Raw genomic sequence first — 14001 nt, 5'->3', positions numbered from 1 at the left:
GGAGGAATTTATGTTGTGGGTGATGACTTGGATTATGGAGACCTAGGGGCTAAGAGGATGTGTTACTGCATAGCTATGCATCGGGCACCTCTGAAGTCCTCCTGGTAAAACGGAAGAAACCGAGTGGCTTTTCAGATCCTAAGGATGAAGTAGCTTGTGGGTTAATTTATATACGTATCCTTCGTGTATTAACTTCTCTGAGACAGTCACAACTGGCTCCTTAAAAGAGAGAGAAATACTAAAACAGTGCTCTGATTAACCTTGGGAGAAGTTTTGTTATTGACACATCCGGTTTTTACAATCCTGTGTTGGGCATCCTAGTCTTTCATTGAGGAATCTAAGAACTGGTGAGTTTCTTTCTGACTAGGCCCCATAATGCTCTTCTCCAAAGTTCTCCAGAATATTTGTTAGTAATTTCAGTTGTTCCAGCTTTTAGGCACTGCACCCTCTGTGAACATAGAATACATTGTCATGTCCCATTGTAGTTTTAGGCTAATGTCTTTGTGTATTTTTTTACCTTTTAAAATATTTCTTTGGTAGCACATAGGCTAATTGCCTCCGTGATTCCTAAAGCCAACCGTTAGGGTGGAAGGATGTTCTTTTTAAGTCTTGATCATTTATAACAATACACCAGCGCCCCAGTAAGTCAGTGGTACCTGCTTCCAAATAAAGATAATTTCTGAAAAACATACACATTTACAGATGCGCTTAAAAGGACACTGGGAATTGAAGAGAGCGTTCATTTTAAATTGTAAAACACACTAGCATTTGAGAATCTGCCCAGGACCAGGCATTGTGCTAAGTGCTTCCCATTATCTCATTTAATTCCCACAGTGATGTCGAGGAGCCAGTAATATAGCTATTCCCATTTTTTTTAAATGGGCATCAGAAATGTTGAGTGACTTTCCAAGGAAGGGTCACACAGCAAGTGGCACAATCAGAATGCAGTCTTGGTCTTGCCCATGTGGCACATTGCCAGTCAGTAACTCGCTGCAAAATGAGTATAGTTATCCACATTTTTTCATAGAAGAGGAAAGTGACACACATGAGCAGGAAGAACGTTAGAAATGTAAAAACAAGCACTTAGACTTTACAGAGTTTTCCCTCACTGCTTAAGCTCTTTATCGTTACATCGCTGACCATTCATCTGTGGATGAAAAATGTCTAAATGCCATTTAATTTTCATTTAGCAAAGAATAAAAGCTAAAATTTTTTTAAAGAATGCCAAGATAAATGGAAAATAGATGTTTTAATTCCTTAAATGTCAAGTTTCTGTTGAGCATTTTCTTCCATTTGCTGCTTCAGAAGTCACATACTAATTAAAACCAAAGTGAACTTTTTGAGCTCCTAGTCACTGCTCTCAAATTGCTGACTGGCACAGATGTGAGAGTCACTGAGACACTTCGAGGTTTTTTTTCTTTTTTTTTTCTAGCTTAAGTTGTTTTTTTTTTTAACATCTTTATTGGAGTATAATTGTTTTACAATGGTGTGTTAGTTTCTGCTGTATAACAAAGTGAATCAGCTATACCGTATACATAGATCCCCTTATCCCCTCCCTCTTGCGTCTCCCTCCCACCGCCCCTATCCCACCCCTCTAGGTGGTCGCAAAGCACCGAGCTGATCTCCCTGTGCTATGCAGCTGCTTCCCACTAACTACCTATTTTACATTTGGTAGTGCATTTAAGTTGGTTTTAAATATTTATCTTACTCAGTTTTTAAGGAATTCTCATTCAGTAAGAATGATGGGGGCTTCCCTGGTGGCGCAGTGGTTGAGAGTCCGCCTGCCGATGCAGGGGACACGGGTTCGTGCCCCGGTCCGGGAAGATCCCACATGCCACGGGGCGGCTGGGCCCGTGAGCCATGGCCGCTGAGCCTGCGCGTCCGGAGCCTGTGCTCCGCAACGGGAGAGGCCACAGCAGTGAGAGGCCCGCGTACCGCAAAAAAAAAAAAAAAAAAAAAAAGAATGATGGGCCTGTGGTCATTTGTAAATTGGCTAGGGAACATCTGTGTCTTCATTACAGTCTATTCACAAATCAATACATTATTACTCTGGGTATCACAGAATTTAAAGTCCACTTTGCTTATTATTTTTTTTGGTAACGTTATGGACTGGAGTGGCTTTCTGAGAAGGATGTGAGTCATTTTCTTAAGTGGATGCTAACTCATATGCATGTGTCTGTGACAGTGGCAAGTGTTATGCTCTACTGTTGGCACATAGCTCTTGGTAGTTTACCTTTTGGGCACGTCGTCGTTGTCTTCTAACATCATTTATGTTCTCAAAAGGCTGGAGAGAGAGGAATTGCAAAGAAAGGCAGAGGGGGAAAGACTTCGCCTAGAAGAAGCAGCCCGTAAGCAGGAAGAGGAAAAGAAGCGGCAGGAGGAAGAAGAGAAAAGGAAGGCGGCAGAGGAGGCCAAGCGGAGGGCCAAGGAGGAGCTGCTGTTGAAAGAAGAGCACGAAAAGGAAAAGCAAGAAAAAGAAAAGCAGGAAAAGGCCATGATTGAAAAGCAGGTACTGTGCAAATCCTTATATAGACTTTCCTTAATGGCCTTAGTTAGTATTAGGTAAAATTAGTTAAATTTGGATGACTCATAATGTTTACTTGAAGTTTTTCTTTAACTGGGCTAGTTAATAAATATGAGTTACTTTGGGCAACAGAAGTGAAGTTGGTAGTATTTGCTGTATGTCCATTTGGGTTCCCCCAAAGGCAGACCCTGGATGAGAACTTGGGTGCCAGTAGTTTATTTGGGAGATGATCGCAGGAAGCTGGTAGGGGAGTGAGAGGAAAGCACATTGGTGAGTGGGTTACTGTGGGCAGCTGGAACTTGCTCACTATGGAACTCTCTGAGAGACTGTGGACCATGCCTTAGGATTATCCCCTTGAGTGGTGAGGAAACTAGGTTGTCTTCCAAGTCCTGCCCCTTATGGTTGCAGGTCACTGAGGGGAAATTAACTTCCTGAAATTTCTAGCCACATGCATACTTATGGCCAGAGACTACCCTCAGACACAGAAAGACCTTGACCTTGTACGCAGAATGTCTTCAGGTGATTTGCATGGTGGACCGAGGTCATATGAGTGAGACCCAACCATGTCTGCTGTGTCGTAGAGCAGGCTGTGTAAATCCACATTGAATATTCGAGCAGCACCCACTTTTCGGTCGATGATGAGGTGGAGGAATATAGGTGCAAACCCCAGGGAATTAACTAGCGTTTTCTTCAGCTTAGTAAAGCCTATCCCTTCTTTTACATGTTTCTACCAGAAGGAAGCAGCAGAAGCAAAGGCCCAGGAGGCAGCTAAACAGATGCGTCTAGAAAGAGAGCAGATCATGCTGCAGATTGAACAGGAGCGACTGGAGAGGAAGAAGGTAAGGGCTAAGGGATCAGGAGTACTTAGGGTGAGGCAGGGACAGGAAGTGAGTCCAGTTATGTTCTGCAGTTGTTGGGTACGGTGCTCTTAGAATTGTTATTTAGGTTGATTTCGTTGATCATACTGTTGTGTCTTTATTAGTTTTCTGTCATCTTGTTCTTTCATTTACTGAGAGAGGGGTATTGAAAGCTCCATCTGTGATTATGGATTTCTCCACTACTCCTTCCAGTTCTATACATTTTTGTTTTTATATACATAATTTGAAGCTCTACTGTTAGGTGGATTTATATTTCAAATTATTAAATTTTCCCATTGAATTACCCTTTTATCATTATGAAACGTCCTTCTTTTTTTTTTTTTTTTTTTTGCGGTACGCGGGCCTCTCACTGTTGTGGCCTCTCCCGTTGCGGAGCACAGGCTCCTGACGCGCAGGCTCAGCGGCCATGGCTCACGGGCCCAGCCGCTCTGCGGCACGTGGGATCATCCCGGACCGGGGCACGAACCCATGTCCCCTGCATCGGCAGGTGGACTCTCAACCACTGCGCCACCAGGGAAGCCCTGAAACGTCCTTCTTTATCTCTAGTAATATTTCTTAAAGTCTACTTTGTCAGCCTTTTTGTGATTAGCACCTGCATGATAAATTTTTTCACTTTGAACCTATGTGTCCTTATAAATGTGCCTCTTATAAACAGCATATGGTCAGGATTTGTTATTTTAATCCGGTTTGACAGTTTTTGTCTTTTAATTGGGGTGTTTAGGCCATTTAATTACGGGTAAAGGGTTTAAGGAGGCTGATTGTGAAGGTCCATTCTCATGGTGTCCAATCTGTGGCCTCCCCTTCTGCACCTCAGCTTGGCTTTCTTTAGGGTGGTCCTCTTGAATGACAGGTAGTGATGTGTTGCTTTCTAGGTAACTTAAGGAGAGGAAGGAGAAAGATGGGATATAAATTGTTGGTTCTAGATACTTAACTGGTTCACTCCTTAAGCATTTGACCGTGTTCGTATGGCAGAGGTGTATGTCTGCAAAATCAATGGAAAAACCTTTCTATACACATTATCCTCTGCTGATGTTTCTTTTTTACAAATTTTGTGAGGAATGTGAAATTGCATATAGACCCGGCTTACTTGTATATGTACCTGCTTCTTTTTGGTTCCCAGAGAATAGATGAAATTATGAAGAGAACAAGGAAGAGTGATGTGTCTCTGGAAGTGAAGGTAGGCATTCAGAGTACCATTTTCATAATTCATGTTCTGAGAAGAACAGAATGGTGGAATATATACAGTGACATTGTAGGTCTCAGAGAGGATTAACCAGAAAAAAATAGGCTCTTCCTTGCTTTGTTCCCGGCTAGATTAAGGAGGCTGTAGGTCCCTGAAAGGAAAGAGGAGTCTAAGAGAGGGATTTCAGAGATGGGGTGATAACAAAAAATGTCCTCAGGGAAATGGGGGTAGGGATGCAGGGAGAAGCATTATAGTCCACAGATCAAAAAAGAGAATGGTGGCATATTGATAAGGGAAACATAGCTGATTTGTAATAACCTCAGAAAATTCAAAGAATTACCGTGGAGCAGACAGTTGGCCCAGCATGGTTCCAGATATCCTCTGATACTTTTCAAAAGCACTTACCTTTCTACATAAAGCCAACCTTCCCTCTATTTGTTTTCAGAAAGAAGACCCGAAAGTGGAGCTTCAGCCTGCTGTGTGTGTGGAAAATAAGACAAAACCAGTTGTCCCCAACAAAATAGGTGAGCGTGAGGTCTGGTTCTTAGGTTCTTCCTTTCAGGAGGTGAGGGCTCATGGCGCTTCCTGTGGGAGACTAGCACCCACGGGTCCTAAGAGCTTTATTAGTGGAAGGGGCCTGTGCACTTTCCCCTCCCTTGTGGAGTTTCCATCTCCAGCACAGGTCTGTCAGGTCCACTTGGAAACCGGCGGGTTCCTCTGTTACTCTAATAATCCCAGTGCCGGAGCCAGGCCATCTGCTGGCCGGGCTGCTTTCCGGGAAGCTTAATTGCTGGTCAGGTTCTATTAAGAACTGACTCTGTTGTTCTACGGCAGTTTCTTCTGCCTTCCAGAGTTCTAGATAGTCCAGCTCTTTTCTATCATGCACTTAAAGCTCCTCAGGTTGGACTATTTCGTGGCAGCCAAAGTCAGAAAACGCATCTCAGAGTCACTCTTCACATTTCTCTTTAGCCTTGTGGCTCGAGTCCGGGGACCTGTACAGCATATGACACCAAGCCTCCCGGGTGGGTCATGAGCCCTGCACAGACACTGATGATGTCATTTGTCATCTCTTCCCGGTGGGAAGGTGACTACATGGGGTTCTTTTTACAAAAGGTATTGCATTGTTGGTAAAGTAGAGGATTCATTGCCTCTATAGATATTTCCCCTGTTATTTCATCGTTTGGGATATTTTATGACTGACAGAATGACTTTGTGTTCTCCATCAGAAATCAATGGCTTGAACACCTGCCAGGAAGTTAATGGTGTGGAACGTGCTGCCCCAGAGACTTTCCCCCAAGATGTTTTCACTAATGGACTTAAACCAGTTGGGGGACTTGTTCACCTGGACGCCCTTGATGGGAAATCAAACAGTCTGGATGATTCAACCGAAGAAGTTCAGTCTATGGATGTGAGGTAGGTCCACTGCTTTTGCATTTGAGCCTCATCTCTTCCCCAGATACCTCTACCACCTCTTAGTTGATTTCTTCATCTTTTCCACACCCAAATCTTTCTACACACCTATAGTAGATACGGTTGCCATTCAGGAAAGCTAACAGTGGTAAATTAATATCCATGTTTTGGGTTGAGTTCCCTAGAAGCAGAGCCTGGGACAGGGATTCTAGGGCATGGGATTTATCAGAAGAGAGTTCTCAGGAGAAAGGGAAGGGAGGGAAGCAGGATTGGGCAGGGGGAGTCACTAAGCAAGGATCTGGTCTCAGCTGGTCCCAGTGGAACTCTGGAGGATGGATTTCCACCAGAGAGCGCTCTGACTGCGGTAAGGGAGGCGGCCTTCATGGCACTGTGTTTGTCAGCCATCGACTGTGGAGCACCCAGGGTGGGGATGCTCCCATCAGCCAAAGGCAGTTGTCCAGAGGAAGGGCAGCAGCTGTGAGCCCATAGCAGCTGGGGGGTGGGTGCAACCACAGGCAAAGGGGATCTGGGTGGGCCACCAAAAGGGCGCACTCACTGTGTCCAGTGTCTCATGTTTAAGTAAACTTGTCATTGGAAACTTGATAAAGGAACTAATTTGCTTTCAGATCCTAACAACTTAAGGAATTCTTAACTGGTATATGTTTGTGGATAACATTGCCTGGCAAATTAATCCTGGACCAAAGGAGGGCTCAGTTAGCCCGGGGTTGGGGCAGAGGCGCTGGAACAATGCAGTGCAGGGCAGTTGGGCTGGGGGTCCTCTCTGTGACAGGAGGGAATGCCAGTATTTTGTACAAGCTCTGCCAGAGCTCCAGCCTGCCGGAGCCTACACTTATCTCCTTGCCTTTGAATACTCAGCCTCAGTCTGGGGGGAGGCAGGTGGGGAGCAGAGCCTTTCCCAGGGCACACTGACTGTAAATATCCCAGCTCGTGCACCCTGGCCTTGAGCCAGATATGGGAAAACCCAGGGTCCAGCCGCCCTGTCACCAGGAGAGCGAGTCCTGCGCAGCCTGAGAGTACGGCCTCGTCAGGCCTTGCCACCACCCGCCACCGTCATGGCAGACTTCCTGTAAGTGGTGCCACTCTGCCCCCGGGGGGGCAGGGAACTGCTGGGGCATCTTAAAGGATAACACAATACCTCCCACCGCCGTGTCGAGGCAGTTGTGCTTATTCTTTCTGCCTCTGGGTGGGGGGGCGGGACGAGACCTGGCACTGGCCATGGTTCAAGGAAGTGAAGGAGCTTTGTGTGTGCACTGCGTTCTTGGTGTGGCCACCTCTGCATTGGAGAATGGTGACTCCTGGGGGCAGCGCCTAAGCTTGTGGCGCCATTCTGTCCTCCGCCTGCTCTGACCAGCTGTTCAAACCCTGGGAATGGAGGTGGGCAAGGCGGAGATGGGGCGGGTGTTCCCACTAATGAAGCAGTTTGCCCAGGCTCCGGGCCACCAGAAGTGGCGTCAGGTCAGCTGCTGCCCCTTAACTAGGCTCAGTGTGAGGGAGACAGATCATCTGAGCTTCTGCAGTTCAACTTGTTTTTCTAGATTCTTCTCTAAGCTCTTACGGAGGAAGAAAAAAAAACAGACAAACCTGACAGCAGCCCTACTCTGGCTGTTCAGAGAGACTCCTGGTGAGGGGACCTCAGATCCCGGCCCACCACTTATCTGAGCTAGGCCTCTGGTTCCTCCTTCCTCCTTCCACCTCTAGGGAGAGGAGAGAGAGAGAGACAAGGCCCGTGGTGGGGAGGGGGGGCGGGGGAGTGGAAGTCTCACTTTAGCGAGGGTGCTGTGGGAGAGATCGGCTCTGCAGGTGGCCGGGTGGGTGGCGGGGGTCCTTGCTAACGAGGTTCCGGGCCTGAGCACGGCCTCCAGGTGGCTCCGGCAAAGTCTTCCCCACGTGGTCGCCTGGGGGGAGAAACGCTTGTTGATTGCATTTTGCAGCGGAGGAAAGTGAGGTCTGGGGAGGGAAAGCTGCTCCCCAGAGGCGGTGCTGCTAGAGAGAGGCTGCACCAAGGCACCCGGTGGTGATTAGACAGCCCCCCCGCCCCCCCCCCCCACCGCCGTTCAGCTCACTTTCAGCTTCTGGCATTGGCTCTGTTTGCGTTTCCCATTTTAAGGGTTTCGGAAGTGCTTGGCTTCTCTGTAGCAGTGCGCTGGTGCCTGCGGGTTTTTACTTTCTTCCCATGGGCAGCGTGACCTTGGCCTTCACAGCCCTGCTCAATCTGAAACCACACACCTCAGATGGGACTTGAACCCACAGGCTGGGACTCAAACCCACTGTCTTTTAATTGAAATCGCACACCTGGTCTCAGGACTTAATGAAGCTCAGGTTCTTTATGTCTCAGCGCAGGAGGAATTCAGCGAGAGGCAAAGTGATAGGCAAGAAGTAGATTTATTAATATAGAATGCTTGTGAGGGATACAAGTGTGCAGACAAGGGGGCTCTGCCCCAAGAAGTAAGTGGGAAAGCCAGTTTATTTAGGGAGATACACACTCCAGAGACAGAGCGCAGGCCATCTCAGAAGGTGAGAGGCCCTGGGAGATGCACGTTCCATAGACAGAATACGGTCAGTCTCAAAAGGCGAGAGTGACCCTGAAATATGGCGTGGTTGGTTTTTATGGGCTGGGTAATTTCATTCGCTAACAAGTGTGAGGATTATTCCAACTCTTTTGGAGAGGGGGCGGGGATTTCCAGGAATTGGGCCACTGCCTACTTTTTGGCCTTTTATGGTCAGCCTCGGAACTCTCAGGCGCCTGTGGGTTGTCCTTTAGCATATGCTAATGCATTATAATGAGGGTATAATGAGGCTCAGGGTCTAAGGGAAGTCGAATCTTCCACCATCTTGGGTCTGATCGGTTCTAACCAGTTTTTGTATCCTCAAAGGCTATGTCATTGTTTTAAAGGTTGTGCCCTGCCCCCTTCCCTCCCGTCTCAAATCCATTTCCCTTCTGTCAGTGTCTCAGACTTAAACTAACTTGTATCTTTTATGATGTGTTACACACAAGCTTTGGCTCTAAATCCGTCTTCTCTAGAAAAGAAGAGTAGTATAACAAAATATGACAAATAGAATTAATAGTTTGTCTATCTCTCCATCTCTCTCTCTCCCTCCCTCTCTCCCTCTCCCCCTCCAGTCCTGTTTCAAAAGAAGAGCTTATCTCTATCCCAGAATTTTCACCAGTGAGTGAAATGATTCCTGGGGTATCTCTGGACCAAAATGGAACTGGTAATGCCCGAGCACTTCAAGATCTCTTAGATTTCACTGGCCCCCCCATTTTCCCCAAGAGATCCAGTGAAAATCTCAGCCTGGATGACTGTAACAAAAACCTGATCGAAGGATTTAACAGTCCTGGCCAAGAAAATACTCTGAACACCTTCTGTTGACAAATACAACATCTCTTTAATGAAAGGTACAGTCTTTTGATGATAGTCTAAATCTGTAACTCTCCAGCTGGGGTTTGTGAAGATGAGATAAACGTCACTCAGCCTCCTAGTCAGTTTTATTTTTACAAAAAGCAAACAAATGTGGACTCATGGTATGTACAAGAACTGAGATGGATTTCAAGTGAATCCTCATCTGAGAGCTTTCTGCGCCACCCCAGCATGCCCACCCCTGCTGTTCGGGGCCGGGGGGTGGGGTGCGTGTAGAAGCACTGGCTAAAAGTTTGGCCAGCCATCTGTCTCAGGTAGCAACTTTTTACAGACACTGAGAGAATGCTGTAATAGTGGTGCAAAGTAGTGTTAATAAAATGAATTTCCCCCCTGGTTTTATTCAGTGACATCCCACATCCTATCTAGAATCACTTGTATACATTGGTGAGTGTTGGGCTAAATGGTTTGCTGTCCTGTTGACTCCTCTGTTCTTGGATCATACCTGAAGGAGTAAGGGGGGAAAGAACTGAAGTTTGTGCCCTGAAGCATTCCCCGCCTTTGGCCTTTTTTTCTTGCCGAAGTGCTTCTAGAAACACTGGATTTGTGTGTACTTAGTTATACTCACCTCACATTGGATTTACTTCAGTTTGGGGCTTTTTTTTTTTTTTTTTTTTTTTTTTGGCGGTACGCGGGCCTCTCACTGCTGTGGCCTCTCCCGTCGCAGAGCACAGGCTCTGGACGTGCAGGCTCAGCGGCCATGACTCACGGGCCCAGCCGCTCCGCGGCATGTGGGATCCTCCCGGACCGGGGCACGAACCCGTGTCCCCTGCATCGGCAGGCGGACTCTCAACCACTGTGCCACCAGGGAAGCCCGGGGCTTATTTTTGAATGATGAAAAACATAATTAGAATGTGTCATCAAATACTTTCATAACTTAATTCCAATTGCTCCTCCCATTTTAGACTGAAATTTTTCTATTCTCAGCATTATCTCAGTCACCTTATTTTTTATGATATTCCACTCCTATAACAGAACTTCAGTAACTGATATGATTTAGTCCAACCTTTCTATTTCTCAAATGAGGAAACAGGTTGGGGAGGCCACACGGCTGAGGTCACAGTGTCTCGCATACTTATTTCTACCTGACCTCAGCTGTTGGCTGTAGACAGTGCATTTTGGAGTTTGCTTCTCTTGGCCCTTGGGGAAGCGGTTGTGGTCCTTTCACACATGAGAGGGAATGCATGACAGGCAGTTTTTAGAATAAACCATATCCCTGGTTTGGAAGAGCAGCTGCCTTCTTGGACACTTTAAAAAATTCACCTGAGCATTCTCTTTCCCTGACAGTTACATGGACTAATATTTAGTAAGAGATTTCTCTTGTTATTAGCATACCTTGCACCCTTCGGTTCACTGACCTCACTATCAGTTAAGGACCAGAAAATCCACAAAACTTAGAAGAGTGTTCATGGCTTCTCAAATCTATTTCCTACATTTCTAACTAAAAGAAGTGCAGAATCCTTGTCCCAAAAAAGTCTTGGCTAAATAATTGTATTCATACTGCTTGTATGTTTTCATCTGTCATATAATTCTAGTTATCAAATTCTTCTCAGCCAGAGGTGGCAACGCCCCTGCTGGAAATGTGTCTGGAAAGGTGTCGGGGGTGGCTGTCACAGTGGCTGGAGGCAGCACTGGGATTTGTGACATAAAACGTCCTGCAGGTTTTAGGACAGTCCCACGAAAGAAAATTTGACCCCCTAAAAGAATAGTCCTACACAAAATGCTGCAGCACTTCTGTTGAGAGACTCTATAAGCCAAGGAAAATGCAATTACCAAGAAGGTAGAAAGTCCCACACTGCGATCATTTCAGTGAGAGAGAATAGATGCTACAACTTGCAAAATACTGTCTCTCCATTGGTTTCACCTGATTTTGGTTTTGAATTGCCACAGGTGGCGTTTGGAGAACCCATGAAGCTGCTGGTAGTCAAATCTGAGCTGCCGGCCCTCTGAAGAAGCTTCTGTCGTCCTTAACCGCTGGATTCCAAACTATTAAATCAAAATGTAACTGTATTCCTACTTAGTATGTCAAACGCTGGCCACTCTCAGTAGATCCTTGAGACGTTGGCCTTGTCGGGCTTTAGCAGAGTTCCATGTTACATTTCTATTTATGAGCTTCAGCTGCTGATAAAGCACTTCCTGTACTCTTATTAGCATAGTGATCCTCTGAATGACCCGTGTGATTTCGGCTTGGAAAGTCACCTTAGAACCATTCTTATCCCCAGACTTGGAGCATATAAACATTTAGATGTCTTTTCTTGTAAATATTCTAGACATTTACCCAGACTCTACTTAAACATATACTGAAAACTTGGGTTGCATATCTCCCTGTCTGTGTTTAGAAGGAGAAGAAATTCTGGAACATTTCCCCCATCTCTGGGGTTTCTTTGTTGGAAGTTACTATCAAGAAGCCGTGTTTTATTATTAAACTTAGCCACCTGCACAATGTGTTGCCCCCCATTGCTCCTTGGGCGGCTAGTGGAGTGAGTCTGGCTGAGTAAGGGAGCCATTGAACAGCGTGGAAGGCCGTCTGCTCCATTAGGCATATTCCTCCAGACTTGGGCATCTGAATCTCCAAGGACCTTTTCATGTTGTACCTGAAATCCTCCAAGCTGTAGTCACTCCAGACCCTCAAGTGGCTTCTGGACTGAATGAATCGTGCACCTCCTGCCCAGGTGGTTGCTTTTCATGTTGTAGCTGTTGTTTTTCTCTTGGGTCTTGGGGCTTTTGTTTGTTTGTTTACTCAACTCTAATAAAACCAGGTACAAATGAAAAGCATAGTGCTCTGAGACAGGGGCCCCTGAACTGGACCTAATATGTCACTTTAACAGGCTTGAACATAAAAACATCTGGGCGGGGGACAAATGACGGTAGAATGTATACTTTACACGTTTTGTGCCATATAATAATGTGTTTTCTTCATTTCTTGTGGTGAAATGTGACTTTCAGATTAAAATAACCTTTTCTTCTTTGAAACCTTTTTTTTTGTCTTGTACAATAAAGAGTTTGGAAAGATCCATAATTCTGACTGAGGTTTGCAACCAGGAGATACAAAAAAGTCTCCAAAGTAATCTTGTTATGTGCTCTTAAAACCAGCTACAGTGTAAGACTGTATTAGGTATGGAAACTGTGTACGTCTGTGTATGTGTATATACTAAATAAAATACATGCCTCCAATAATACAGATCTTGACGAGTATCGGGGGAAAATCCCTTCTATGACAAGCACATAGAAAATGATAGCATGGTCTGACTTTCCAAAAAACGCCTTGCCATCTTTCTTATAGCCCTGTTTTGCTAAATGTCTGTTTTCTTGCAATCTGTTGTACCTCACAGCACCATTGTGATCCTGGTGATGCCTCATTTGCACGACGTGTACCTTGTGTTACCGTGAAATACATTTTCATTGAAGAGTCTGATGGTGTGCTAGTGCTTTGTTTGCTTCTGTAGGCTCGGTAAAAAAAATGTGCTGAAACCAAACCAGATACCAGATTTTTGAAAACCTATTTGGAAAAAAAAAATGAAAAATCCTGTGTGGGTGTCCTTTCCCTGTCTAACTCATTAAAATTCCTCTATTGCCAGTTCCAAGTGAAACCAACTGTGGAAATAAGCTTCAGTGATGAGCTGTCCCAGGACATGATGAACTTGTAAGTATAGTAAAGTTGCTGTACTTTCATACCACTGATGCGAGGGATTGCTAGCTAGCTAAGATGCAGTTAACCTTAGTGTAATCTCCAAAAACATTCCATAGAACAATCTGGCATTTCAACAAAATTATAATAGGAATGGTGACCCCTGTTTTCCAGTAAGCTGAAACCCACGCCAACTTTTTTTTTGTATCTAAATCATGGCTTGTCTACTGACTGGGAGACAATACCAGCCAAGACCAGGAGACAGGAGGGCCAGGACTGGAATGGGGATGTCGGATCCTTGTGGTAACTGCTGGGCTGCCACCTCCAAAGCCGAGGGCCCAGTTAACGCAGCTCTCCCCAGCTCTGATGACAAAGCCTCTGGTGAGGGCACACGAGTGGACATCCTCATTTTTTCCATGTGCTGGCCTTTGACAGCAGCATTATAAGTAGCTTCTGTCATCATGAGCTCTGGCCAGAGGGTCGTAGTGACGTCTAGTCACTCCTAAGAGCAATTTCTACTTTGTGAACATTCTAAATTTTTCTTAATATATACAGGTTTCCTATTAGTCAAATGCTTTTGTAATTTTTTTTCATTTGGAAAGCAAGTGTAAAGAACTAGCTTGTTTCTAGAGTTGTTATACCCATCCCCACTCTTGAGCATCACTCAGGAAGCACAATTATATAAGAAAATGGAGCGAGAGCTCTTAGGAACATTAGAAAAGAGAAAACTTTACAGATAGTCTTTTTGTGGGGAATCCATGAGAAACAACTGGGGAACTCAGAATAGTTCCACAGGGGCGCTAACTACTAAGTGAAGGAAAATCAATAGTTTTCTTACACATTAAAAGTAAACAGAAAAATGGATCCTAAAAGACTCATAAAATTCCTAGAAAGAACAAGCTTCGTCTAAAACTTGACCAGGGGACATTAGAATAAATGTA

At 45.4% G+C, this 14001-nt stretch overlaps 1 protein-coding gene across 12 annotated transcripts in view; it reads left to right on the top strand.

Annotated features, from left to right (window-relative positions):
- MAP7D2 (MAP7 domain containing 2) overlaps nt 1–9387 on the top strand; it is a gene marked incomplete at both ends in the record, with an annotated part of 52476 nt that extends 43089 nt beyond the window's left edge. For 8 of the 12 annotated variants that reach the window (XM_082681431.1, XM_082681430.1, XM_082681428.1 and 5 more), the window contains 6 exons: nt 2284–2509; nt 3259–3363; nt 4523–4579; nt 5031–5109; nt 5812–5998; nt 9138–9387. In XM_082681431.1, coding sequence (XP_082537557.1) covers nt 2284–2509; nt 3259–3363; nt 4523–4579; nt 5031–5109; nt 5812–5998; nt 9138–9387 — 904 coding nt within the window. The remainder of the gene's footprint in view (nt 1–2283; nt 2510–3258; nt 3364–4522; nt 4580–5030; nt 5110–5811; nt 5999–9137) is intronic. The other 4 variants (XM_082681429.1, XM_082681437.1, XM_082681438.1 and 1 more) reach the window with 1 other exon arrangement.
- Between the last annotated feature and the right edge of the window lie 4614 nt (nt 9388–14001).

Source organism: Grampus griseus, assembly GCF_964374135.1.
Source record: "Grampus griseus genome assembly, chromosome: X".
Classification (NCBI taxonomy): Eukaryota; Metazoa; Chordata; class Mammalia; order Artiodactyla; family Delphinidae; genus Grampus; species Grampus griseus.
The sequence above is the reverse complement of the archived record's forward strand: the minus strand, read 5'-3'. Positions and strand labels throughout refer to the sequence as shown.